Here is a 26863-nt window from a genome sequence, read left to right as displayed (position 1 = left end):
GAAAGTGATAAAAATGTAGAATGTGCCATCCTAGTCTGCAAGTTTCTAGTTGCAATCAAGCTTCCAGTCAGCATGGCTCAGCAGGGACCCCAAGGGTGTATCTCTGCCTCAAGCAGATGTTGAGGAAGGAGGACAGAGCAAATTGGGAAAAGAAGTTAAAAGCACTGGCTCAGGACTCATAGATGGACACAGCACAATTAGTTTTCCAGAGAACATGTGTAATTAATTATATGTAGAGAACCTTCAGCAACAGCAGTGTCAGCACTCAGCTCTACCATTTGTAACTTAACAGAAAAGCACATTTTAAATAATATTGCTCTTTCAAGTTTGCACTTTACTGAAGCTGCCATTATTAAAAATCTGAAATAAACTTTCATATTTACAGGATGTTAACACTGTCTCAAGCAAAGGATGTATTTCTATTGACTGATAGCACCTAAAGACACATACCTATGATTAAAAAGAGAAGGGCAGTTAAAATTCACTGTTGTTGTATCTAGAAAGAGTTGTATCTATAAAGATAGGAGTTGTATCTAGAAGACAGGAGAAACTAAGCCTCAAAATAACCAGATTTAGAATGCTGACTTAGAATTAAGCTGCGCATTAGATCTCTAGGACCCTATCATCAAGTCCACAACATGCACTGGAATGTTTTTCTAAAGGACAAAAGGGGATTGAGATTTACTAAAATTCCAAACTAACCGATTAGTATGAATCCAAGAGCAATTAAAAATGTTAGAATGTATCCTCTCAGTGGCTCATTGTTCTTCCCATAGCCTTTAGCAAACATCTGAAATCCTGGATAAATGCTGTCCTTGCACAAAGCCTAAGAGGAAAATTAAAAAAAAAAAAAAAAAAAAAAAAAAAATCAATCAAGAGTCAACATGCATTTTGCTCATGCCATCTTCTACTGCTTACTATCTTTCTGAACACTTCCTGATAGTTTATAACCACCATGGACTAATTAAATTCTCAACTGTCTTTGCATCTTGACATTTTGCATTTCCACTATTCTATCCCTCAGTAATGCCCACCTGCAAGAAGCAAATTTGCTTTTCTGTCAGTAACTGTCTATTTTACTTGACTACTGCCTTAAAATCACAAAAAGTCTTTTTTTACAGATTGTATTTTCTCAGGAAGTGGAAACTTTGCCCAATATACACACTAGTTCTCTGCATCAATACAACTGACTCCCCACTTAACTTTTTTTAACCCAAATTAAGACAGAGAAGGAGATTCAACAGTTAAAAAGCAAAATAACTCAGGAACCCCAACAAACAGTAACAAACTGTTCTCCCCTTCTAAGCAACAGGTAAATGTTAGAACAATCCACTGATGTCATCTGATATGGATAATAATGGCAGTATGTCAGAGTCCCCTTCCAAAAATCATGACTCAAAATTAATTATTCTTCAAAATGTTACCATTTTCTTCCCTTACTTACCTGGAAGATCTTAGGGGCACTCACAAGAGATGCTAATGCAGATGACAGTGTGGCTGAGAAAATACCTGCAGAAATCAGTGGTGCAAATCCTGATACCATGCTCATGACCTGAAAAACAAAATAATTTTTTAAAAATATGTAAAAAAGTACACTACACAAACAGATGTCACCATTAATTATACAAACAGAAAAAAATACTACACACTCTTCACTTAAAAGCTGTCTGAATATCATGTATTCATATAAATTAATGAACTAGAGACAGATCAGGCAATATAAATGCATCCTGATTTCAGGACAAAAGGTGGTGGCTTTTCATACAATTTAATTTGAAGCTCAAATTATCAAGGGCAAAAGTCTTCATGGGCTCATAAGAAAATTGGAAGGAAGTAATGGGAAAAAGAAATACTTTGGAATGTGTTACATATTCCAGCTAACCTACTGCTGACTAGCATGGTCTCAGAAAGCCCAAGTCATCAAACACGTGAAAATCACTTTTCTCAGAATCTCTTATTTTAGGTTAGGCTTTTTTTTCCAAGTCAAAACCTGAAAGTCCAGACAACCTTGCTTTCTATCTCCCCAAGATCAAATCCCAGCACATCTCTGTAATCTCAGTGACAGAAGTCAAATGTAAGCTGGATGAGTAATGAGCTGGTACCTTCCAGTACCTCAAGGGGCCTTTAAAAAGAGGGAGCCTATAAAAAGTGAGTGCGATCCCTCTCCATGGCATGTGGACTGGAAGATCATCTTTAAGGTCCCTTTCAACCCAAACCACTTTATGACCACTCTTCTAGAGATTATATCTGTACCATAGCTGCATGCAGCTTTGCATCTATCATGTGATTTAAGATACACAACTGTGTAATTAAAAATGTTCATGGTTTAATAGAATATTTTCCTTAAAGGGGAAAAAAGCTTAAGTTGATGGCTCCTCTAAGACAGCCAGTGCTGAAGAATTTTAGTCAACAGACCAAACTCATCAGGGTGCTTTTCAAGCACAATATGGTTCTGCATCATTTGCACTGCTTACTTGCCTTTTTCAGCCTGGAAATCTCATTTAAATTATCAGGAGAGCAACCAAAGGAAGGCAAGAAAAAACATGCAGAAATCTCCTGTTTTAGCTACTGACACCTGAAATTGTAAAATCTTGCTGTCTAAGTAACTCTTAGTAGGTCAGATGTTCTCAGACATAAGGTACAGGTGACTGATGAAGTTTTGTTCACTGGCTAAATTCATGGTAAAATTTAGTGGATTTCTCCAGACCAGACTGACAATGACAGCTGGGCCTCTGAGTCAGCTGAATCTGTGCACTTCATCAGATTTCACAGGTCAGTCCAAGGCATGACCCGCTTGAAATGAGAAAGTTAACAAATGGATGTTGCAAAAAAATTAGGGTAAAGTATCTGTCAGAGTAGTGTAACAAACGAAGGAGAGAACTTCCTGAAGCCTACTTGCAAGTTCATAACAACAATAACAACAAAAAAGGCATTCCAGGCCTATAATCATAGAGGAGTAAGACTAACAACACATCTATTTAGCTATCCCTCCTATGCCCCAGTTCAATTTAATTTTATAACCAACACGAAAAGTTACAGTTTTCAACGGCAGTTTCTAATAACCATACATTATGTTACAGAATAAAATTTAAGAGGTGTAAATGCTTTACTACTATTGTAGAAAGAAACTTATACTATAGCAACATAATTAACAAATGCACAATGATTTTTATAGAAGCAGAATCTAATTTTTTTTTCCTGCAAGGATGGCTTAATAATCTTCCCTCATTACAGAGGGAATCTGTGTACAAGTTTCCCTCACTTTTCTTCTCATATGTAAAACATTTTGATGCCTTTACTTTACTACACTTGCCTCAACTTGCTATTTGCTTCTGACAACCGACTCATATTTTACAATCTCCTTCTAGGTTCTGTCCAATGCCTCCAATTATTGACACTCTCCAGTTTTGACTATTACCCTTTTTTAGGATTTTGAGAGATATCCCAGCCAAGGAGCCCACAAAGGCAGCTATCCACAGCATTGAAATTTTCATCCCTGCAGAATAAAAGGGCAGGATGGCTCTGCAACCACTGCTGTGCTGACACAGATACACAGTTCCTGCTGATAAGGGCCTCATTATGTTGCCTGGCATTTACAGTTAAGGCAGTTTCCTAAATTTCAAACACTGGGATCATGAAATACTGTATTTTGACTATTTAGTTCCTTGGTCCAGCACTGTGTAGCAAAACAAAAATGCTGTATTAAAACAACTGAGTTTCATTCTACTTTCTGCCTTCATCCAAAGTTGAAAAAAATAACTGCATTTTAATTACCCAAAGCTGTAACTTTTTGTTGGGAAGCTCTAGGCTGAGGCTATAGAGCCCAGAACAAATTTTTGAAAATACTCTTCTACCAGGTGGCAGTCTGGGCACAGGATAAACACTGAACAGAAATATCAGAAGTCTGTCAGGACCTGTAATTCACTGTAACAGAAACTAAAGATGGTCTTCCTAGGCAGGTCTGACTAAGCCTCTCTCACCTCCTGTCCCCACTTAGAGTTCCTAATCTAAGATTTCCACAGGTAAATCACACTACAAGTAATCTACCTGCTGCCTGAACACCCAAACCCTGAGCTGACCCAGCAGAACCTCAGATCAATTCTTTGCCAAAAAAAACTGACTGAAGCACAGAGTGTCCTGAAGAGATGAAGTCATTATACTGTGAACACAAACTGGCACTTTCTGCCCCAGAATCCGTCTGTTTTCAAGCTGGAAGAGAAATACAAGAATCTTCCCTCACCTTAGGGATTAATTTCAGTTTGTGCAGTATTTCTTCTCAGTTATTTACCATACAGAAAAGAACTTGAGAAATGCACAAGTGTGGACACCCCCCTTCCCACACACACCATGCACTACACATGAAAAAAAAAATATCTCTCCTTACACCTAACAATCAGAGATACAAAGCTGTGAGCAGTTCAGTTATGAAATGGACAAGTGTCTCATTAGATAAACAGCCTATCACACAAACATTTTCCTTCTGATACCTTCTGAGAAGACAGAATCAGACTCTTCTCAGAGATGCACACCAAAAGCTGGGAGAGTGAGAGAAAAAACAGCAAGGGAGAGTCCCACTGGGGGGATATTAGAAAAATGGAATTTCACAGAGAAGGTTCTCAAAACTACAACAAAGCAGGGGGGTGTGAGGGACCCTGCATTCTCTGTGCTCCCTCTGACCTTTAAAGTGACTTTTCCTAATAGACAGAAACTCTTTTTGCCACAGAGAGAGGCAAGAATAATCTGGGAGGCAGAAATACTCTGAGGTACAAGTAACATTTATGTTAAGACCCTTACAACAGTTGTGACTTAAAGACACAGAGGAAACCAGTTACAGGCTAATCACAGCTGTATATTTGACAATATGTTGGTTCTTTTGAGCTTAAAACAAACAATGAAAGTCATCATATTTTGCAAATTTTTCAATCCCACAACAGCAATTCTGACTTCTCTGAACAAGAACAAAGAACAATGCTAATAACATTGTTATTCCACTATAACAATTTCATCAGTCAATCTCTAGCCAATTTTTTGTACACGTTAGAAAAACTTTGGGCAAAGATGGGACTACCATAAACCAAGCTGGAATCAGTGGTCAGTAAGTTCATTTTCCTTGCATTCCTTCAAGCCCTTACCAGTAGTTCATGAACAAACCAGTTGGCTGCAGTGAAAGACTGTGAATTACCCCTTAACTTCCAGAAGATTTTTACATACTGTAACATCATGTTTAATGAAAATTTATGACCTTATTATCATTACAGGGGATGCTGTGATAAACATGTAAAACAGCCTTTAAAAAAGAATCAGCATATTTACTAAAAACCTTAAAAATTTCGCAAGCAAATTACTGACAGAGACTACCTATGACTAATCAGCATGATTACTGAAAAATAAATACATCTACCCCCACTAGTGAATGATGACATTCAGGTACTTAAAGAAAGCTGCAGCACTACCACCTGAATCTAAGCACTTTGCTCAGAAAAAGAGTAAATATTTATACCACCTGTGTATAAAGACCTAAGAGTTTCCAACATGCACACATTCTTTTGCATACCAGCTAGAGTGTACCACACACCTATTCCAGATAAAACTTGTATTTATGGAGGTGAGCATATATAGCCCATGACTTTTCCTAACAAGCAACTAAAAAAACACAAGCCAAGAAATCCAAGGAAAAAACAAACAAGACCTGCCAAAACAACACGCAACCAAACAACCCAACCATCCCAAAAAAACCAACCAAGAAACCCAAAAACAGAAAAAAAAACAAACGAAACAATCTGCACAGCCTCCCCCAACACAAAACAACAAACAAAAACCCAACAAAATCTCACCAAAAAATCACCCAAAAAAACAACAAAAAACCCCTACAAAAAAACTAAGGAAAAAAACCAACACCAAACCAACAAAAAAAACACCATAAAAACCAAACCAAACAAACACAAAACCCCACCAAAACCAGCAAAAACAAAACAAACAAACAAAAAACCCCAAACCCCAATAAAACCCGAACACAAAACCTGATGTACAGATTAAGGAGGAAGTTTTATACCTGGAAATTGTTCATCAGCCCATAGTGACATCCTGCCCCTGCCTGAGACTGACAGGATGAGAAGTCATAGTTTAGTTTGCAGGCTGCACTAGTGCAGTTTGCCAGCTCGGTGACAATGGTGTCATTAACATTCCCTGTGGCATCTCGAACTACACAGGAACCTACAATGGACACAACAATAAAAAAAAAGCATTAACAAACTGAACCTGAATTTAAGGATATGTGTTAATTCTTTTATGTAAGAATAATCTCACAAAACAACATTAAAATGCCGCATTTAGATTTTTAACATGCTACAGTACTAAGCCCATCTTCACTATGAAAAACAAATACAAACAGAGCAACTGCTCCCTTGGCTGAAACAGTCTTTAGTTTTTTATTATATCTGACTGTAAGAAGAAAAGGAAGGTTTTAGCACAGAGGAAAAGCATGTCAACAGACTTGCAGAAATTTAAGAGCACAATCTCTGGCAGTGTCCAAGGCCAGGCTGGACACTGGGGCTTGGAGCAGCCTTGGACAGTGGAAGGTGTCCCTGAGATGGCAGGGGTGGGAACTGGATGATCTTCAAGGTCCCTTCCAACCCAAGACATTTTACAGTTTTATGACTTTATACTTTCTCTTTTAGTCAATTTTCCTAGAGATGAGTGCAAATTTGTTTTGTGTGTATAGATGTTTGCAGACAGGTACAAATTCTGTTGCAGCTGGTTTGTTTCCAGCCACTTTGACTTAGCCATTAAAAAAATAAGTTTCACAAAAGCCCGTTCCAAGCAATTTCCCAATGTTTCAGTAAGGCACCTCCTATGTGACCATGGTATTTTTCAGTTGGTTTCTTGAAAAACAGAGTACCATTTCTCCCACATTCTTTTATAATCATCACCTTAACTACTGTCTTTTGTTCATCTATGATTACTTTTAGTTTTGCTGGCCAAGAAAATGCTGAAGAAACAGCATTTCCGTCTATAAGTATTAAGAAAAACTAAAGAGTACTAGAAGACCATTAGTCTTCTATTTCAAGGGGATTCTGTCTCATATATGACAGAAAGCAGATGAGACTAAGTATTATTTAATATTCTGTGGTCTAATAGTAGAGGTAATCAAACTGTTTGAACACCAGGAAATACTTTGGGGACTACAATTAAATAAGGAGTGGGGAAAAGTCAACAGAGTCAATAAAAGTCCCTTAATCTTTTAGGAATCTGAATGACAAGAACTGCCTTACAACAAAACCCCATGACAGCTAAGGACCTAAATTAACTGCTTGCAAAAATTAAGTAAGAAGGCAGAGACCTGCTGCAAGCTTAAGTTTATTCAGTAATATTCCTAGGCATCTATGTATGCTGTCTCTCTTCCATGAGGAAAATTAATTCCTGATTAGTTATACCATATTTAAATTCTTGTGAGCCATCAGAACTTGATTAACAGCCCACCACAACACCTGGTCCTAGTAGGTGGACATTAATTAATCCTTCCACACCTCATTTCTGTTTTAGTTACTTATTATGCCTAATTGGTGAAATTACAATAAGTTTCCTACACTAAATACCTGTCTTATGCTTTTCTTGTGAGTATGTGGAGGAGCTGAGGTTTTTTTAATTGTTTTCTTGTTTAACTGGGAGAGAGCTCTGTAAAAGGAAAATGTTTCTCTTTCTTCACTATACAAGTATTTGCCCCAGCCACTCAAGCAGTATAAAATGGATTTGACAACACACTTCTCAGCTGAACTATTAGTAAACAACATTTTGTTGGTGACAGGATTGCAGGTGACAGGCCAATTATACTGAACAACTCATTAAATACCTACAGTGCACTATCACAGCCCTCCTCTTCCTCATTTTGTCAAAGTTCAAACTCAGCTTTGGCAGGACTTTCAGACATGCAATCAAAATATGGCAGAAAGAGACATGGCAGTAGGAACAAACTTAATGTGGGCCTTACTGAGAGAGAATGTAGAACAGAAGCCAGGCAGGCAGGCTCTGTTCTCAGCAAAAAACACTTAGGTAAAAGTAACAACAATAAATGTTACTTTCTTTAAGACTCATTCAGAAAAGTTTCATTTATTTATATGATTCTGGCAGCATTTTCCCTAGAAGTCTTTAGGTCTTCCCTCCTGCGAAAATGAGATTTCACCTTTTCACAGGCATTTATAAGCATGTTCCTGCCAAAGTGAAATAGAGCTTTGCCAGGCTTTAATAGAGAGAAAAGCTTACAGTGATCTCTAGCAAGTTATCTCCTTAATATATGAATTTACTACAGCCCTTCAGAGTGCAGTTCAGAGTGTTTAATTTTACTAGTGCTGCAAACACATTTTGCCTCTTGTGAATTAGTTTTACTTTCATAACTACAGGAAGCAGGTCATAATGCTACTCAGAACTCTTTTTTTTTTTTTCTTGTTAGAGCTTCCCTTGTTCTTAAAGTGACAAATGTAGTTCTTTGAAATTTATCTTCCAAGATCTTTTAAGCAAATTTGCCTGTGAAATCTGCCTCCTCATGCCACCTGCATGTCTGCCTTAGTAGTCCTTTGCTGAATTATGAAACTGCATACCAACATTTTGAAATAGCTGCCTAACTCTAGCAGCAGGATCAGTAATTTTCCTTCTTTCTTTTCTACTCTGTTTAGCCTTCTTACCACAGAGCATACAAATAGTGAGTTAAGTTCAGAATATCTTCCTCCTCTTCCGATATGACTATTCTGCAACATCTACTAGCCCTTTCAAATTTTTAGTGACTTCTTACACTACTCTGGGAAAGTAATTAAATTATTTGTATTTGTCCAATATTCCTAATCCAATGCCTCAAAACGAGATAAATTTCACTCATGATCTCTGACTCCTGCTGCCTTTTTCTAACTAGCAGAATTCCAAGTGTAAGTCAGTACACAGAACATTTCTGATGAATCAATTTCACATCCAGTTGGTTTTGCAAACTGCTTCTTTTGTCAGTTTTTATATTGCATTTTTTGTGTTTGGAAGCTGATCAAAGTATTCCATTAATAAGCGAGTATTAACAATAATTTTAGTCTTGTGTGGGTTGAGGTTCCAAAGGATTCAAATTTGGTAGCAAGAGGTCCACGCAGTCAATCTAATTAGGAAATGAGTGTAGCTCATTATGCTGCATAAAGCACAATCACTACAGAGCAACTATTTGGCAGAGCTACAGTCCCACGTTAGCCAACGGAGGCAGACTAGCAAGATTGGTATCTTTGGAAAGGAAGTATCATTAGTGGTAAGATCAGTGGTCCTCTTAGAAATGAGAATTTCATTCAAAAGGCACCACAGCTATTATAAAACAAGGTCTTTCATATAAGAAAAATTATTATTGCTGTCAGAAACTAGTTTATGTGACACGACAAAAAATCCAACCCAGGATTTCCAATCACAGGCAAGAAATGCGCATGATTCAATTACAATCCTGTAATCTTAATGTTATGAGAATTATTTTATGTGTAGGAAGAACACAGTAAACCACTGGTGCTCTACAGCAAGACTGGTATCAACCCCAGGGCAACTTCTACAAAGGATTTCAAACAACTGTGGGGTGGGAAAGACTAGGAAGAGAAGACTGAGATCAGTCTGTGATTACTTCTCCTCTTTACACAAGAACATGACACTTCCAAAAGTGGGCTGATGAGAACTGAAGGCCTTTCCTGGTCTCCTCCCTCAGCTGGGGAATTACTGCTCAAGCATCCTCACCACAGTGCAGTCTGATCATCCCACAGTTCCTTGCAGGTATATGGCTGATTACCATAATCCTCAAAACAATACAGGTGTTTTCTCAGTGAGTATTTCCTGAAAATAGGCTTTTCTAATCCAGGGATTATCCCACTGCTAAACTGTAAATCCTTTAATGTAAATAACTGCAACAATGAGGCAACACTGATAGAAGTCTTCTGTCATCTTTAGTCTGAAGCAGTCACTTTTCTTAGAAAAGCATCAGCTATTTCACAAAATTATAAAACCAGCTGAAAACTGAACCTCCCAACAGCAAAAACAAGAAACCTTTGGCTATTATTTTCCCATGCAGGAAAGTCAATTACATAACGACTTTGCATAACAAATTACATAAAACCATATCAAAACACAACCTCGGAACAAACGTGAAAGGATAAAGTTAAAAACATTCTCTATTTACCTACAGATACTGCAATTCCTACGTAAACCATTGTAGTGATTAAGATGGCCAACAGCGTTCCTTTAGGTATGGCTGACTGAGGATCCTGAAAGAAAAATATCAGTGGACAGTGATGAGAGAGGTCAATGCACACTTGAGTGGTCATAAAAAATGTTTTTAATTCACTACTTACTGCAAGGTCCCCCGAGATATTTGCACCAGCAAGTATGCCAGTTGCAGCAGGGAAGAAAATAGCAAACACAGAAAAGAAAGTTTCCTCTTGTCGGAAATCTGGCCCAAAATTTTCCATGAATATGTCGGCTGCAGGGGAAGATTTAAGTCTGTCAATATTCACATGGAAGCTGAAGTATGAACTCATTCCAGCCACTATCAGACCAGTAAAAAAAGCTGACAGTCACAGGACCTTCTTAAAACTAAATGTTGAACATTTAAGCCCCAATTTATCACTTCAACTCAAAGTCAAAATCAACACAATAAACTTAAGCAGATTTAAATGTAGAAAAAACACTTACAGTATAATCCAGCTTTTAAAAATTTAATATATATTCAATATTAAGCAATACTCAAGTTTTGCCCCAACTGCAGAAGCGACAAGAAATCAGGAAAAAAGTCTCCACAGTTAAACAGGACTATAAAATATACTAGATGTTTAATTTAATTATAGCAGCTGATTTTGCAAAGAAAGGTATTGTTTACTGTACTGTAAACTGTTCCAACATACCATTGTAACCAAAGAAACCTTTGGGCTTCTTGCTCTCCAGAGGAATAAATGTTCCTATGACAAAGTCTCCAATAGCAAGTATGAGGATCACCAGCAGGACTATCTGTGCCTGAAACACAATGACTGCTGTCAGACAGGAGAACTTGTTCTTTTCATAGTATCAAGTGCTGTGCTATAAAATGTAAATGTTTACTTGATTCCAAATTCAGCTTCACCTTCTCAGCATGTTCTCTGCAAAAAAATGAGGAAAGCTGGAGAGGACTTGTACAAGGATTTTTAATTATGAAATAGGAATAATTTCCAAGTTTTATGCCTAATCAAAAAGGTTTATTATTTCTAAATGTCTCAAATTATACTTGTAAAGACAAAATGCTTAAAAGGACTAATTCCTTTATATATAAGCGTTCCAGAAGGAATGCGTTTGAGGAGATTCAAGAAATTTACATGAAAATAGCCAAATGCAACACAAATGCTACTACTGCATTATTAGCCATGATCATCCTTTCTCTTATACTTTAATATGTGGTATTTTCTAAAAAATTTATTACATTCAGAATGAAACAGTTCTTGTTTCCTATTTTATGCAAGGAAATAGTTCATTTTGCTACATTCTCATGTTCTGAATCCTTACTTTAAATTGCAAACTGCAACAATTACTTGTTAATTCCTAGTTTTGACACTTCTTTTATTAAAACCTAGATTTTTAGTAACTTTTCTGCAGAACTATTATAAGCCCTACAAGTTGAACAAGAAGTACTTTAAACCATCCCACATCTCAAGAGTGTGTACGAAGATAAATCTAGGTACTGCAGGGATGGTCCAGGTCGCCCATTTAAATAAGCAATCATGCTGCTGTTATCTTTTGGGTTATTTGATTCCTTAGAAAGGAATGCCAGTAGCTTGGGGGAAGCTATTCACAGACCTTTTTCAGGCCTAGGATCAGGAGTTAATACACAATATCACTGTGGCACTGTTCATGCCTACAAAACAAAGTTCTCAGTTCACACAGCCTCTTAGGAAAACAGGGTGGAACTGTGATAAACAGAGCAAAATGGCCTGGAGCAGATTTAAAAGTCCACCTGAAGAAAAACACTTTGTGCCCTGCATTTAAATCTTTGTAATGCCTCGAGAATAGGTGGAAGGTGTGAGGATACAGCTGGGTGCTTACATAAGTCTTCAGTAAGACAGAAACATAAACATGAAGTTATCACAGAGCAATTGCCACCAGTGGATTTTTCCAGTAACTAACTAGGCTTCTTCCTGAAGCTAGGGATGTTTGCTGAATAAATTCCAAAGTCTGAAAGAATGGGCTTCTAAGACTTAACACAAGGAGCTGAGCAGTAAACACCACAAACTCTACAAAGCCATTTTTTAAAGCAAACTTCTGGAATCAATCCCAGTCTCTCCTCACTTTTAGATCTGGTTCAAGGGCATTATTATAGATTCCCCTGTTCCATTTTCCAAGGCATTCTCTAAGACATGGCTAAGGCATAGAGAACACCACAGATCAAGATGGAGACAGTGGTGTTTTGCTATGCTGAGTTCTGTTAGCCCACATGAAATGCTTGTTTGACAGGTTCAGTTGCCCATCATTGCTCCCACTTGCCTCTTTCCATGACAGAGAAACCAAGTCTTGACTTTTACATTGAGGACAGGACTTTTGAAAGCTACCCCTAAAAAAAGGACGGCTCTGCAGTAATACCACACTTCAGGTTTGATGTAGAAACATTAAACAGGGGCATTTTCATGCAAACTATTGTTATATAACTGCTCATTCTACACAGCAAAACAAGGATACTACTTGCAACTTCAAGTGGCAGCAGCCAGAGGATTATTAACAAATAATTCCCTCAAAACAGTTCAGAATAAGGAGGTCAGCCCTGTTTGCAGTCAGGTGGATAAAGAAAGCATCACAAATTCAAGTTATAGACAGTGAAGGGCTACTTGAGAAAGGTAAGCAGTTTCTACAGAAGCTCAATTTAGAAGTTCATGCCAAAGTCAATTTCTGTAAGTTTCTTTTCTCCCCAGTAGATCAAAGCAATGCACTCGATCTTCACTCACTTTTTCTAGGATCCCTATTTCTTGGAAGCAACAATGATAAAAAAACCCCTCTCACTTTTATTATAAATAGCATCATCTTCTTGATGGAGGAGCATAAGAAAACTTACAACACTTCATGAGGAGGCTCCTTCATCTGCCTCTCAGTGAAGAAAATAGGAGCTATTGTGATACAAAAGTAAGTTGGGAAGGAAGCCCCAGTGAGAGGCTCCTCTCAATTTCTTTTTTTTTTTTTTCACCACATTAAGGACAGATATTCATAAAAAGCCTACAAGTTGCAGAAAACAGAGAGCAAGCTACAGTGCCTCATAATGCCAAGCAGAAAACTGGTGGTAAGGTAGAAGAGCTTCTCTGTTAAGATCTCTTCAGTCAGAGCTGACCTAAGACTGTGCAGCCACAAGTTGAGGGAAGGAGGTTTTGCCTCCTACACATTCATCACCACCAGTGTTCAAAACCCTTCTCCATGCTGGGTCTAGTGAATGCATCCCACTGTCTGGCTGTTTCCAGGTGAAAATCAAACCAGAAGAGAATGAAAGAGAAGGGAAGCCAGCCCTATGTTTTTCACCCTCAGAATGTGCCTAAAGCTCACAGTAAGGGAAAATTCCCATGCTGAAGTTCTTACCTTCTCCTCTGCTGTAATTGCCCAGAAGAGGGAAATACCATTGATCCATCTGACAATGTCATTAAGAGTGGATTATGCTGGAGTATAGGCTCTCACAGATGCTTAAGCTTCCAGTGAAGTGTTTTAAGATTTGAAATGCTGTTCAGAGCTGCACATGCTAGTGCCAGACCAAGAGCTACTGCATAAAAGTCAACTGACTTCTAATGCACCATCATTCAATACTGAATACACTAGAAATAAATCAGACAGCTAAGGTACAAAAATGCAATCAAAATTATGAAGCAGAGAATTAAAAAAAAGTTGGGAAATCCTTACTTTTGCTTCCCATTCCATTCCTGCAATGGAAATGCCCAGCAGTATAACCACTGTGATAGCCCCTATGATTCTGATATCATTCATTTCATCGATCATCAACGTTCCATTTTCCTAACAAAACAAACAAAAAATACAGTCATGTACTTCATGAGGTAAGTATCTTCCTCACTAAAGAACACCGTTTTAGTCACTATAATTTATTAGTAGTTAACCTGCACAACACAAATTTACTGATTGCAAATTCCCTTTAAGGACACAAGTAATTTGGGTTTTGCCCTGTTTTTAAATCAATGAATCTTCCAAATGGAAACGATAAAGGCTGTTCAGCCTGGAGAAAGGGGAGCTCCAGGTAGACCTTCCAGCCATCACTTATTATTTAAAGGGGGCTTACAAGAAAGATGGGAACGGACTTTTGGATAGGACTTGTGGTGACAGAACAAGGAATAATGGTTTTAAACTAAAAGATGGCAGATTTAGGCTAGATGTAAAAAAGAAATATTTTACAGTGAGGGTGGTGAGGCCCTGGCACAGGGTGCCCAGAGAAGCTGGGGCTGCCCTGGATCCCTGGAAGTATCCCAGGCCAGGCTGGATGGGGCTTGGAGCAGCCTGGGACAGTGAAAGGTGTCCCTGCCCATGGCAGGGGGTGGCACTGGGTGGCCTTTAGTGTCCCTTTCAACCCAAACCATTCTGTGATCCTACCTGGATGGGGGATGGACTAAGTGACCTTGAAATGTCTCTTCCAAACCAAGAAGTTTTATGATCAGGTGAATCAAAAACCAAGCATAATCTTTAACTTTACATATAAAGTATATACTTTATATACTCAAACATTTTATATGAGGTGTAAAACTTTACAGATAAAGTATAATCAATGTAAGCACTGCCATCCACATACCTTGAGTAACTCGACAACAGTCTCTGCAAAACCAACAACATACATTGCCACTGCCACAGCATTGGCAAATGCAAAAATCAGACCTATGGCACCACCAAACTCTGGCCCCAGACTTCTGGAAATTAAGTAATATGCTCCTCCTGGAAGGAAAAGAAAACCAAATTACAAAATTACAAAAAAGTTCTCTGCATGACAGAGCTAGTAACAGACAGTCATCAGCACTTTAACATTTACACAAGCCAGAATCTACTCACTCTTTATTCTCTGATGTATTAGAAAAAACCCTTAACTCAGTATTTTGGGGACAGATATGCTGAAGTTTCAGAACGTATTTCAAGTTCTTAGAAAAAGAGACCAGTTGGAAATAGCCATCCTTCATGCACCACCTCATATTACTGCGTATCAGGTAGGCAACCAGTTCTATAGTTTAAGAACTGTAGAACACAAGCTGCAGTATAACTGGACTTTTTACTTCAAAGTGCTCAAAGCACTTGTGCAGTCAAGATCAAGGAACTGGCAAAACAGACTGCAATAAACCCACTGAAGTTTCAGACTTGTTCCTAAAAGCTCTGTTGTTAAATGAATTTTCTGCCCTCCAATGGGACTCTCAAGAGCCTGTTCTTTGTACTTTTGAGCTGGACAAAAACAACAAATTCCACATGACAAAAGAAAATCTGAGTATCTGGAGTATTACAGGAAGGTAAAGTTTAGAAAATGTAGCAAAGGCTTATTCCTCAAACTTAAGGTGAAGCTTTCTAGAAGCAACAAAATCCTCCAGCTCCAGTCTGAAATAACAGAGTGCATGTTAAAAATCTGCAACAGAAAATACTTAATTCCACTGAATTAGACTTCTTGTAAAAATACTATATATGTACCCAGATTGGCCACACTCTGTATTTCTCATGTAGCATTAAAAAAACTTACTGCAATATAACATTTTCACAGGAACAATTTTTCCTGTGAAATTCTACAGTTCTTCCAATATTCAGAGCTTCAAGTTTTCTAATGAAGTACTATTTTTCAAGAGTGACTTAAAAAAAAAAAAGAAGCTCCTATACAAATGGGAAAACCTGATATACATCATATAATTAAAAACCATAAAAACCAGAAGGGCATTCAGAAACAAAGCTTGACATAATGCTAACACTCATAGCTGATTTTTCCCATTGAGTGAGTCTGTTTACTTCGTGATAGTGAGGCTTTTCTCTTCATTCTTAATCTTAATGAAGATAGTTTTATAAGCTCCTACTTTAATTCCACCATATTTTTTCCCTAGTAGCAGTCTTGTAATGTCATGAAGGAGTTTGATCGTGTCAGAGGCACCAACCATTTCCAAAAATAGCTGACAACACCACATAAACCACGGAAGAGAATGAAAACCATCACCCTCGGGAAAGCTGGAGCTAACTGAGAGTTTGGAGAGTTACTGGTGTGAAGGTTTATTTCAGGACATGAACACATACAAGCACACTCTTAACCAACTAGTGCAGCTCAGGAGAATATTAAGACCCTACTCATTGCTGGATATGTAGCCTTAAAAATATTTGTATTACAAAAATTTACACCAATAAAGTTCCTTTTACAGCAAAAAAGCAAGGTACTAGTTCAAATCTAATTAGTAGGCTACCTACTGACTTTTTGTTAATTATGTGACTGTTTAATCACACACAGAACACAAGGAAGGCTTTGCTCCTCAGCAACATTAAAGTGTGGACTCCAGAGTGAGGAAAGCTTTAAAAACTTCATGAAAATAGCATTACCTCCTCTTACAAACCCATTTGTGGCTATTGCTGAAGTAGACAGTCCTGTAATAGTTGTCACAACAGTGGCCATTCCAATAACCAAGACAGAGAGACCTTTTGGGAAAAGAGATGAAAACACTGTAAGCCATGCAGCATTAAAGAGTACAAACCTTCAACTTATTTTCATTTAAATACTCAAGTCTTGCAAATAGAACACAAGTTTACTTTCAAGAAAAAGGCTTCCTCTTTCCCCTATAAGGATAAAAATAAAATTGGGCAAAGATTCTCTTTAATCAGCAAGGTAAGAGCTGTATTCTAGAGATCAATCCAACACTTAAGTTTAGCCTTTGAAAAGATTTGCTTATATACTACACAGTCTATATGCAGGGTTTAATAATTAGAGATCAAAAGTTTATCTCTACAGTTCACTGAAGACTTACAAATGTCAATTTTAAAATACTTGCCTTGTACCTAAATGAAAAAGTCTTAGTAACTGGTTGAAGTTTTTGATAAGATAAATTACCATAAAAATTGGCAATATTAGGGCAATTTCCTATTCCTGTTTGAAGTAAAAGCTCAGGATCACATTTGAAAGTCACTGAAAAAAAACTGCAGCATTAGTAGCCATACCTATCCCAGCTTGTCCAACAATCCATGATAGTCTGATGAAGAGCATCACACCCCAAATATTTAACATACATCGTACCTAGGATAAAGCAGAAATTTAACATAAATTAGTTCTTGCATCTGCAGTCATTTTCCTTAATTCTTCCTTTCAGATGTTACTGTTCTTGAAATTATTTTGCTGTATTTCCTCACCACTTCTCAAATTATTTCACAAGAATGTGATGTTACCATAAAAGTTTAAGTTTGGTTAAAAAAAAAAAAGGACTTAAATATTATTCAAAAGTTACTACCTTAAACATAAAGTTAAGAGTAGTTCAGTATCTGACACTGGCAGTATGCCGTAAGCAAACAATAATAATAATTTAGACCCTAACCTTAGGATCCAAAATTCACACTACGGAATACATGACTTAAATTAAGATAGAAGCCTATAATATTGTGAGGTCTAAAATCCCAGTCTGCATCTCCCACAAATCTCTCTCAAAAAAAACCCCCATGCACTATAGCAACACCCTACTAAGTAACTTACTCTTCTTTAAAGAACAAAAACCCTGCTGCAACTTTCCATTTCTGTCACTTTTATATGTTACAACACAACTGCACAATAACAGGATGGAGAGGTGTGCATTTTTTTTTTAAATTCTTGTATTTACAATTCTTAGATCTCAATAAAAATAGAGTTTGCTTTGCACAGAATTTAGACAGGAGACTAAAAACAGATCTTGGGTCTCTCTCTTCCCTAAAGAGTAATATATCAATCCTACAAAAAAAAAAAGATAACCTCTCCAAACCACAGAACTACAGTATGTATTTTTCTACTACAGTATTTTTTTCCTCCTTGGAAATAATGCAATGTAAAAACTCTTAAAACCTGTGTTAAGAAACCATAAACTCTTAAGAACTTAAAGCCCTGAAGTACTTATTGCCTTAAAATTCAGTTGAAATAGGAGCAACTCTTCCTAGAATTATGGCATTCATCACACCTCTCATACATATAATCCTAATACTACACTATCACGATGCCTGTCAACAAAGGAGGTAGTTGGAAAGATTTTTAAGAATAGATCAGCACCTGTAAGAAACTGAAGAACCACACAGCAAACTTACCAGCACACCTTTTATCCAGCCAAACTTGACCACCCCTTTGCTGTCAGGTGTGTAAGCAGCAGCTGCATCCCCAGCTGGTGTGCCCTCCTCACCATTTGCATAGCCATCCTCAAAGGGCTCCTTTGAAAACACAAAAAAAGTTTGTACTTTGAGTGACTGACAGAGCAGAGTGGGCTTGTGAATCTTATCCTGTAAAAAACCCCTCATCTTGTGTAAACAGAAAAATTAAAAGAAAGACGTGGCAGAAGTTTTGAGCTGCTCCTTTATGTTTCTTGTGTGACGCACATCTTGGATTTAAAGGAATGTAAAACAAACTTACAAAAGCAAACTGTTAACAGCCAGTGTGGTAAATAAGAATTAGCCTCAGATCCCTAAAAAAGTCAAACACCTGGTCTGTAGAAAAACAGCTGGAATATTTCAAATGCACAAGAAATTTTACTTCTTAATCTGAAAGCACGGACTGTTTTACCACAAGTTACTGCTCTCTGCTGTAGCAGTTCCTGTGTTTCAGACTTCGCTGTCATTTGATCAAATTTTCAGGAAATGAATTATTCATTTTCCCTGTAAACTATTCTACTACTCTTTGTAAGGTGATGCTGCCAAAAGGAAGGATGGGAGACTGGCATTTCAGGGAGAAGGAGGGAAGAGAAGTCTTTTCCCAAACACTGCTCTCCATTTAAATGGGAAGGATCACAGATGGAGAAAACATCAGCCCCATGGACAAAGGCCAACTTATGTCTTTTATTTACAATTCAACTCTCAACTTCAAAAACTCAGAAAATCTCAACGTTAAATATAAATTCAAAATATATGTGTATACACACACATACATGCTTGCTTCAAAGGCTATTTTGTTTTGCCAAGCCAGGCAAGCACCAGAACATTTAAACTCAAACTTTCTGTAAGAAAGCAAGAAGCACTCTAAGCTAAGTGTGTTAGTTTATCCAAGGCAGCAAGTATTAAGAATGGATACGTAAAAAGACCCTGAACAACATTCAACAAACCAGCTCAAGCAGCATACTGTGAAGCAGCCTGCATGCCAGGGCTTAGAAAACATTTAAACAATTAGAGGGTCGATCACAATGAGGTAAAGGGCAAAAGCTACATTTGCTAAGTAAGACACAAAACAGAGTGGACACAAATAAGGCTTTTAAGTCTATGCAGAGAAAGACTAATAAAGATTAGGGTGAGGTATTTTACCAAATACTTTCTACACTTGATACATTAGTACTAAATATATACTCAGCACAGGGTTCAGAGGAAATATTTATAAACCTGTCAGTTATGAAGGGTGTCATCCATATGCTCTTATTATCAGCAGTAAGTATACAAACCAGATTTTTAAAAACAGATTATGTCAACCTTATCCAAAGGTCAGTAGCACAGATTCATGCCAGTGCTTCTCTCACTGATGTGGAATTATGAAATTCTCATAGAAACAGATACACCTGCAACACATCTGGTGATCCTCTAAGGCACCAGCCTTCCACTGTTAGGCAGAATCATTATCAGTTTCCAGATCATTACCTTTAACAGTTTACTCTCTTAAAGAGTACATTACATTGCCTCCAGAAGGGATTACAATAAAAAAAAAAAAAAAAAAAAAAAGACACTTTATGTGTTATATATATAATTTTTCTTTTTTGTGTGTGTGTGTGTGTATGTACTGTATACTGTGTTATATACACTAAACAGAGGACAAATAGAAACCTGATCAGGAGTTACCCAGTTTGCTGAACTGCAGCTTTCCTGGATAGAACTAATGGCTGTAATTCTTGGGAGATTTGCACAGCCTTTGACCAGATGAATCTATTGATTGTTGATTATTTGTATTCAGGCACTCAAGCTAAATCAAGTAGTGGCATGCAATCATTAAGAGTGGTAAGAAGAACAGTGAGGACCAAAAAGAGAATTACAATGCTGCTACATTTCAGAAATGCTGACCTGCCTGAAACAGAACTAAGAAAACATCTCCTACTCAAGCCTGAGGTTCATGCCAGAAGAGGATGAGCCGACCACCTACCCTGCTCCAATAGCTTAGAAGTGCAGAATAAATTACAGAAATCCCTCTAAGCATTAATGCATCCCTTTATGACTTCTTTCAGAAGTGGGGAGGAAACAAAGAGAAAAGATGCATTAAAACAAGGGGCAGATTATAAACATGTTCATAACTATGCCAAAACCTCCAATCAAGCATGAGACAGTATAACCACTTGTTCATATAAAACCGATTCTTATTCCTCACAGAAAACCACCACATTATACTTGGAATAAACTCTATTTTAAACCATTACATAAAAGGAGCCACATTCAAATTATCTAAACAATTTTTAAGCTTTGGCCAAAAAAACTTGCCAACATTAGATAACATCTTCTGCTATTACAACAACATACATCATGTCTGTAATAAGAAATAACAAAATTGTTCTCTGAGAAGACTGATCATGGAGGATCAAGGAACCATAGGAGGAATCTTTATCTTCATGTCTTAAAATATTGAAATGTGAATAAAGTGGTTAATGCCTTTTTTTTTTTTTTTTTTTTTAAACAAGCTTGGAGTTTGTTTGCTGCAAGTTCAGGTTTGGTAAGAAGGTGGAGAAGTACCTTTGTAACTAGTCTAAGAAAGGATCACATACTTCATCATGTGAGCATGGCAGGCCAAATATTGGTAAAACCTGCACACATTGCCAACGTAACCCCCAAAGGTCACCCCAAAACCTCCACCACCATGTGGCAGCTACACATTTTCCTGTAGTGCCCAAACAAGCCCATAGCTCAGCCTGTTGTGTTCTGGGGAGAAGATAATGGGTCACAACTGGTATTCTGAGTTATCAGTTACCAGATCAACTCCAAGATACTGCACACTGCAAACACAGGAAAGTTTTGTTCTGTATGTCTCGTCTCTCCACACCGTGCAATATTTCTTAGGAAAATATTTTGAGGCACAAGCAAAATGTAATAACTGAAAGGTTATTCCTGGTTATCAGGGCTGGTGGGTGCCCAATAAAGCACTACTGAGAACAGATATTACAGAGTGTGGGCACAAAGGAATTTCACTCCAGAAGGCTCCAAGTTCAGCCCTCTAAGGCGATACTAAGAAAGAACCACTGTGGTCTCAGCTGTAAATCAAGCAGGCGTAGTATTTTTCATGCTCAGGCTCACAAGAAAACAATGCTTCTACTCAAGTCAGACACTGAATGGAAAAAACTGCCCTAGCACTATTTTAGAACAGCCAATACATGTACGATAAGATCTTCATAAACAGAAAAAAACACTAACACACTGTGGATTTGGAGGGGGTGTTAACAAAAGGGGAAAGAAAAGGGGATTTAGCATTTAAGACCAGAAACAATCTTATTAACAGAATTCTTAAAACAAAATAATCAGTCCAAAAATAGTAATGGTGTTCATTTGCACTGTTAAGGGAAAAATAATGTATGTTTACAACTGACAATTCTATCACACACTGACAGGACTTCAGACAAGAAACAGTTAATTTCTGCTCCTACACAGATAATCTACTATTTCATCTCAGTGTTGGATCATAACAATAAGTTATTTGTGACAACTGTGAATAGTCTCCTCATCTATTAGACATAGATTAGTAATGAGAAAATACTTGATATTTTGGTAGAGGAGATCTGAGATTTTTCATAAACAGCCTGTAATACACTGGTGCATCAAAAAGTTCAGTAAAAACTGCTTTATTTAAGAGTCTTGATAGTGGTGTATGTCATGCAGCTTTTTTTTTTTTTTTTTTTTTTGTGGTGAACTTATCTAAATCCCATCTTAATGGCAACATACTTGGGCTATGTTGCACCGTATGAGGTAATACCAGAATAAACACACATGAAGTCTTGTTTCTTTTCAAGAATCACAGCTTGGAAGTCGCAAGTAAAGGGCAGGACCACCAGCAAGTTTGCATGTAAGTCTATTTTCTGGATCTCCTGGCAGATTGCTGTCACTGCCTGATTTGGTGTGTTCCAAGTAGTCACTGACTTCTTTAGCTAATCCCTCCCACTGCTATTAGTCCTGTGCCAAAAAAAGGAGGCCAGAGAAGCACCTCAGACTACAGCATTTAACTGCTTTTCCCATTCCTCAAGTTTGGCCAGTTACAGATTTAGCACATGTCATATAATATGAGGTTCTTCTCACACAATCTCCCTAGAAAGGCTTCACAACAGCAGCTTCTTCCTATCTTGGCAGGATACAGCACTGAAGCTGGTTTCAATAGTTTATATTATCATAATGCTAAAAATCAAGAGTCTAATCTTTTCAAGCTGCAGCTTCTGCAAAGAAATATAAAAATGGCCTTCCACTACATCTAATCAAGCTGCTTACACTTAAAACTGCTTTGTATCTGCATTCCAAATTCTGATACTATATCCTGATACATACTTTATTCTGATTGCATACCTATATTCTATTAATAAGCATAGCTCTCTCAAGCTTACTGAGAACAGAAAAAAAAAAATGAAGGAAGCCACCTGAGAACCATCTTTGCCCAAAGAGTACTGACAGAACAAATCTATGCTCTCTCACACATCTTCTGTACTGCAGCTCACAGCTCCACTGCCAACCTGTTCACAGCCCATACAACCACGATTTCTTGTTTCCATCTCCCAAAGGTTAATTTTGTAGGCACTGCCATTTTAAGATGTTCCTTATTTTGTGGAAGGGAAGAAGCAGTAAAAGGTACTGATCCAGATGCAGCAGGCCATCTGTCTCAGAGGAAGAATCATTATTTGGAGAGATTATACTCCCAAAGATCCCAGCTCCAGTCCTGCACACTATTAAGACTATGGCTACAAAACCTGTTCTTTTCAGAATTAACACAGTTCGAAACATACATGAAAAAAGAGCTTATAAACATTTGGTTTGGTTTTTTATCTAACTAAAGGATACTTTAGCCAGAGCATAGATATAGTAAAATGACAGAATAAAGCTATCAAGTTACATAGGAATTATTAGACATTTTGCCTCAAATGATGGTAACATGACAAAGGATTTTTAAACACTACCAAAGATCTTTTCCTTCAAAGAGCAAATGAAGTTTTGGACTCTAGCTCCTACCACCTGTGACACGTCCAAGGAGCTGAAAAAAAGACTTTAGAAGTGATAAACGTATTTCATGCATAGAATAACTATGAATAATAGAATAATCTTCCTGCTATGGTGTTTACCTCTTATATAACAGAACTTTTGAAAACAGTCTGTACTGGTACAAGTGTGATGCTGTCTGATAAAGAATAAATTGTAAGCTAGGTATTAAATGCTGTCTGAAGGACACCAAGCCGTATCAAACATATCTGTTCTTTAAACACTACTTTTGCAGCATGTTAATGTCTGTAATCATAAAATTCCCAGGTTTTGCCTACAAGTCAGTTTGATAAGCTGTTTTTATCTTTTACTGCTTTTATCTACACAGTTGTGAAAGAGATCAAGAGGACTGAGCTTCCTTTCCAAAACACCTAAAGCTCCACTGAATGGTTTTAATCATATTGTTGCCCAGGGACACAAGGCAGTCTTATGATAAGTCCTTCAGCAAGAAAAGCCTTGGGTTTGGTTGCCTGAGATTCCAGAGTATTTCAGTACTTAAATACATAGCAGGAAACAGAAGTTTTCACCAGTCTTTGACTCAAGCTGGTGACACCTGCTACTGTTTGTAACCATTTTTTCAGGAAACCACTTCTTGATAGAGGCTGGGATACTATTTCTAACTTTGCTCACAAACTACAAATCAGGGTGAGTTTTTAACACTAAACTTGGAAAACAGCTCTGCCAAGTCTGATAGTTTTCAAGTGGTTTTTATTCCTGTAAGGAAAACAAACAACTCCAAAGGGAGGAAATACCACAAATAATGACTTTTAAAAAAAAAATCTTACTCTGCATAACATTCTCTTAAAGAACAATCTGACTGGTCAGTATTTTGTAAACTAGCCCTGCTCTGCTGGAATAAGGATGGTGACAGGTATGGAAACCAAGAACAAGCATGCACAACGCTCAACTAATGCTCATACTGATGAAAGAGCGATGAAAATTTGAATTCTAAAAGATGTAACAATCTGAATCTTTGGTACTTAAGACAAGGTTACCCCTCACTTAGAAATTGCTACTCAGAAAGCCAGTATCTTCCACAGAACACCTGGAGCAACTGACAGATTTCTGATTATTTATTAGTTAAAAATAGTTAACCAAGCTAAAGAAAAAGATTCAAATGCTCATGTTTTTCAGGAGTTAATGGGAAGCTTGACTGATCATTATTACTCCCAGTGGGGAAAAAAACCCAGTCAGGTAGCACACAGAAAAGAAAACATGGCACAAAGACATGTTCAAGACACCTAAGTCTACCTAACACCTTCTTAGCATTTTCTTCAAAGAACTAATTCAAAAAATTAATACTATCAGGGAACAATGACTAGTCATTGCTGTTGACAGCACTTCACAAATTTCAGCAGTCATATTAGGTATTTTACTACTTGGTTATAAAACAGGAATTAATTATAAATTCTATTAGCAAATTTGCCATAATTCCCACTCCGGTGTCTTTACAGTCTTAACTTTGAAAAGCCTACTAAGCCATTAAATGGCACCCAGAAGTTACCTAGAACAGCAGGAGCTAAATTGCCCAGATAAAACACAGTCATTTCTTAAAACTTGGGATTCTTTGGATTCAAACATGAACAGCTACAATCATTGGTTACTCACCTCAGTCAAAGGAAATCCTATGTAGGTTTGCAGCCAAGAGACCAAAACTTAAGTGCTTTGACTATATTACCTTCTCTACAATTATACATTTAAAATATAGTAGCAAATGCCTTCGGCATACACTTCCAGAGATTTTAAAAGAGATTGCATCAAACACTGAACATTAATGTTATCTTAAGCTGAAATTAAAGTGTTGTACTGTGATTGCAGCAGAGCAATTTTAAACAGAAGAAATTTATAGTTGCAATTAACATGTCAACTGAAGGATTAGCTATGTGTCTCTGCCATCAGCTTGTATTTCTGTCTTGCAGACTGCTTTTAATAGAGAAACATTAAACAGTGTGTTTTTTTATGTGTGTGCATATATATATATTGTATATAGAACAAATTTTAAAAAGCCATTTTAACTTCAATTCTTTTAAAGGGATAATCATCCACTCATCCCCCAGCTCTTCCATGCAGTATGATGTATTAACTAAGTTAGCAAGACCTAATCAGGAAACTTACTCAGGCAATTGATTTCTTTCAAGGTGGTATACTTACAAATAAATAGATTTGTTTATGAAGACTAGCACTACTTTAATGTCTTACTTCAACACAGTTTTCTTGACAAATCTCTAAGCTTATTACATGAAGGCTACATCCCTCTGAAGCAGTTCTGACATGGGATAAAGCAGCAAAGTTTTTCTGACATCTACAGGTATGCAAGACCAGTATCCTGTCAGAAATATAAATAATATTTGCTTTTGCCCCCTGGCATAAACATTAATTAAAGAATGAGAGCACTCTGCAAAACAAAGAAAACTTCCCCACATCTTCAAATCTTGATTCATACATCCCTCCTAAGCACAGGAGGGTATGAAAATTCTGGGCAAGCTGATCATGAGAATTAGAAACAAACAAGAAAAGGCCTTTGTTCAGTAGCTTCGCAGGGTGGAAAACATAAATGCTTATGGTCTGCACTCCCAGAAATTTTGTAGCTAAAATAAGGCCTTCCTGCCAAAAAACCAAACGTCCCCCCAAAAAGCCCACATTTCCTTGTCCAGTCTCTCCACTTCTGGTTAACAGAAAGCTGCAGGAGGCAAGACTTCCTGCACAAGTGTAGGGGCAACCAATCCCTTCAGTTTAAGGGAGAGAAATGTAAGCAGTGTGCTTCACACCTCAAGAATGCACCTTCATTTCTCCACTGATGTGTATGACTGTTCCCAGAACCACCACTCTGAATGATCTACAAAAGTAATTATTCCTTACTGCGCACTGAATGCAATATTCCTTTGGCTATCCATTGTCCTGGAAGGAGAAACCACACCTCACAGGAAAAGTGGATCCAGGCTCTGAACACGGGTAGTTTTCACATGAGTATCTGAAACACAGAAGCCTGATACACTCCAGAATGAAGCAGAAGCAGCACTTGATTGCATAAGAGCTCGAGTAAATCCAATTAGGAAGCCTCCTGCAGAGAAGTTTAGCATACTCAAGTGTAGCCCAAGAAATACAATGTTCTGCTATTAAGTACAAAAGAGAATCCAGCCTTGTCAAGAAGATGTTTTGGACACATCAGATTTCCAAGTCATCATAGCTCAACCCCAACAGCCCAGCCTCAAGCAGACACTCACTCGTTCTTCCACTAGCAGGACTGGGGAGAGAACTGAAGGGTAAAAACTCACAGGTTGAGGTGAAGACCGTTCAACAGGGAAAGCAAAAGCCACACACACAAGCAAAACTAAACAAGGAATTAATGCCCTGCTTCCCATGGTTGGGCAAGGCTCCTCAGCCCCCTCCAGGAGAGCAGGGTCCCATCACATCATGGGGACTTGGGAAGAGAAACAGCATCACTCCCAATGTCCCTTCCTCCTTCTCCCCCCACTTCTTATACAGAGAATGATGT

General features: G+C 37.6%; 1 protein-coding gene across 1 annotated transcript in view; it reads right to left on the bottom strand.

Moving 5' to 3' along the window:
• The window catches only part of SLC12A2 (solute carrier family 12 member 2), a 53926-nt gene that overhangs the window by 19163 nt on the left and 7900 nt on the right, over positions 1-26863 (bottom strand). The window contains exons 2-12 of the mRNA XM_059874126.1: positions 18268-18387; positions 17164-17239; positions 16552-16647; positions 14792-14931; positions 13897-14007; positions 10902-11010; positions 10353-10480; positions 10181-10265; positions 6053-6213; positions 1445-1552; positions 703-826 (exon numbers count right to left, since the gene is read on the bottom strand). Of these exons, the coding sequence (XP_059730109.1) occupies positions 703-826; positions 1445-1552; positions 6053-6213; positions 10181-10265; positions 10353-10480; positions 10902-11010; positions 13897-14007; positions 14792-14931; positions 16552-16647; positions 17164-17239; positions 18268-18387 (1258 nt within the window). The remainder of the gene's footprint in view (positions 1-702; positions 827-1444; positions 1553-6052; positions 6214-10180; positions 10266-10352; positions 10481-10901; positions 11011-13896; positions 14008-14791; positions 14932-16551; positions 16648-17163; positions 17240-18267; positions 18388-26863) is intronic.

This window comes from Haemorhous mexicanus, chromosome Z (assembly GCF_027477595.1).
Source record: "Haemorhous mexicanus isolate bHaeMex1 chromosome Z, bHaeMex1.pri, whole genome shotgun sequence".
NCBI classification, from domain to species: domain Eukaryota; kingdom Metazoa; phylum Chordata; class Aves; order Passeriformes; family Fringillidae; genus Haemorhous; species Haemorhous mexicanus.
The sequence above is the reverse complement of the archived record's forward strand: the minus strand, read 5'-3'. Positions and strand labels throughout refer to the sequence as shown.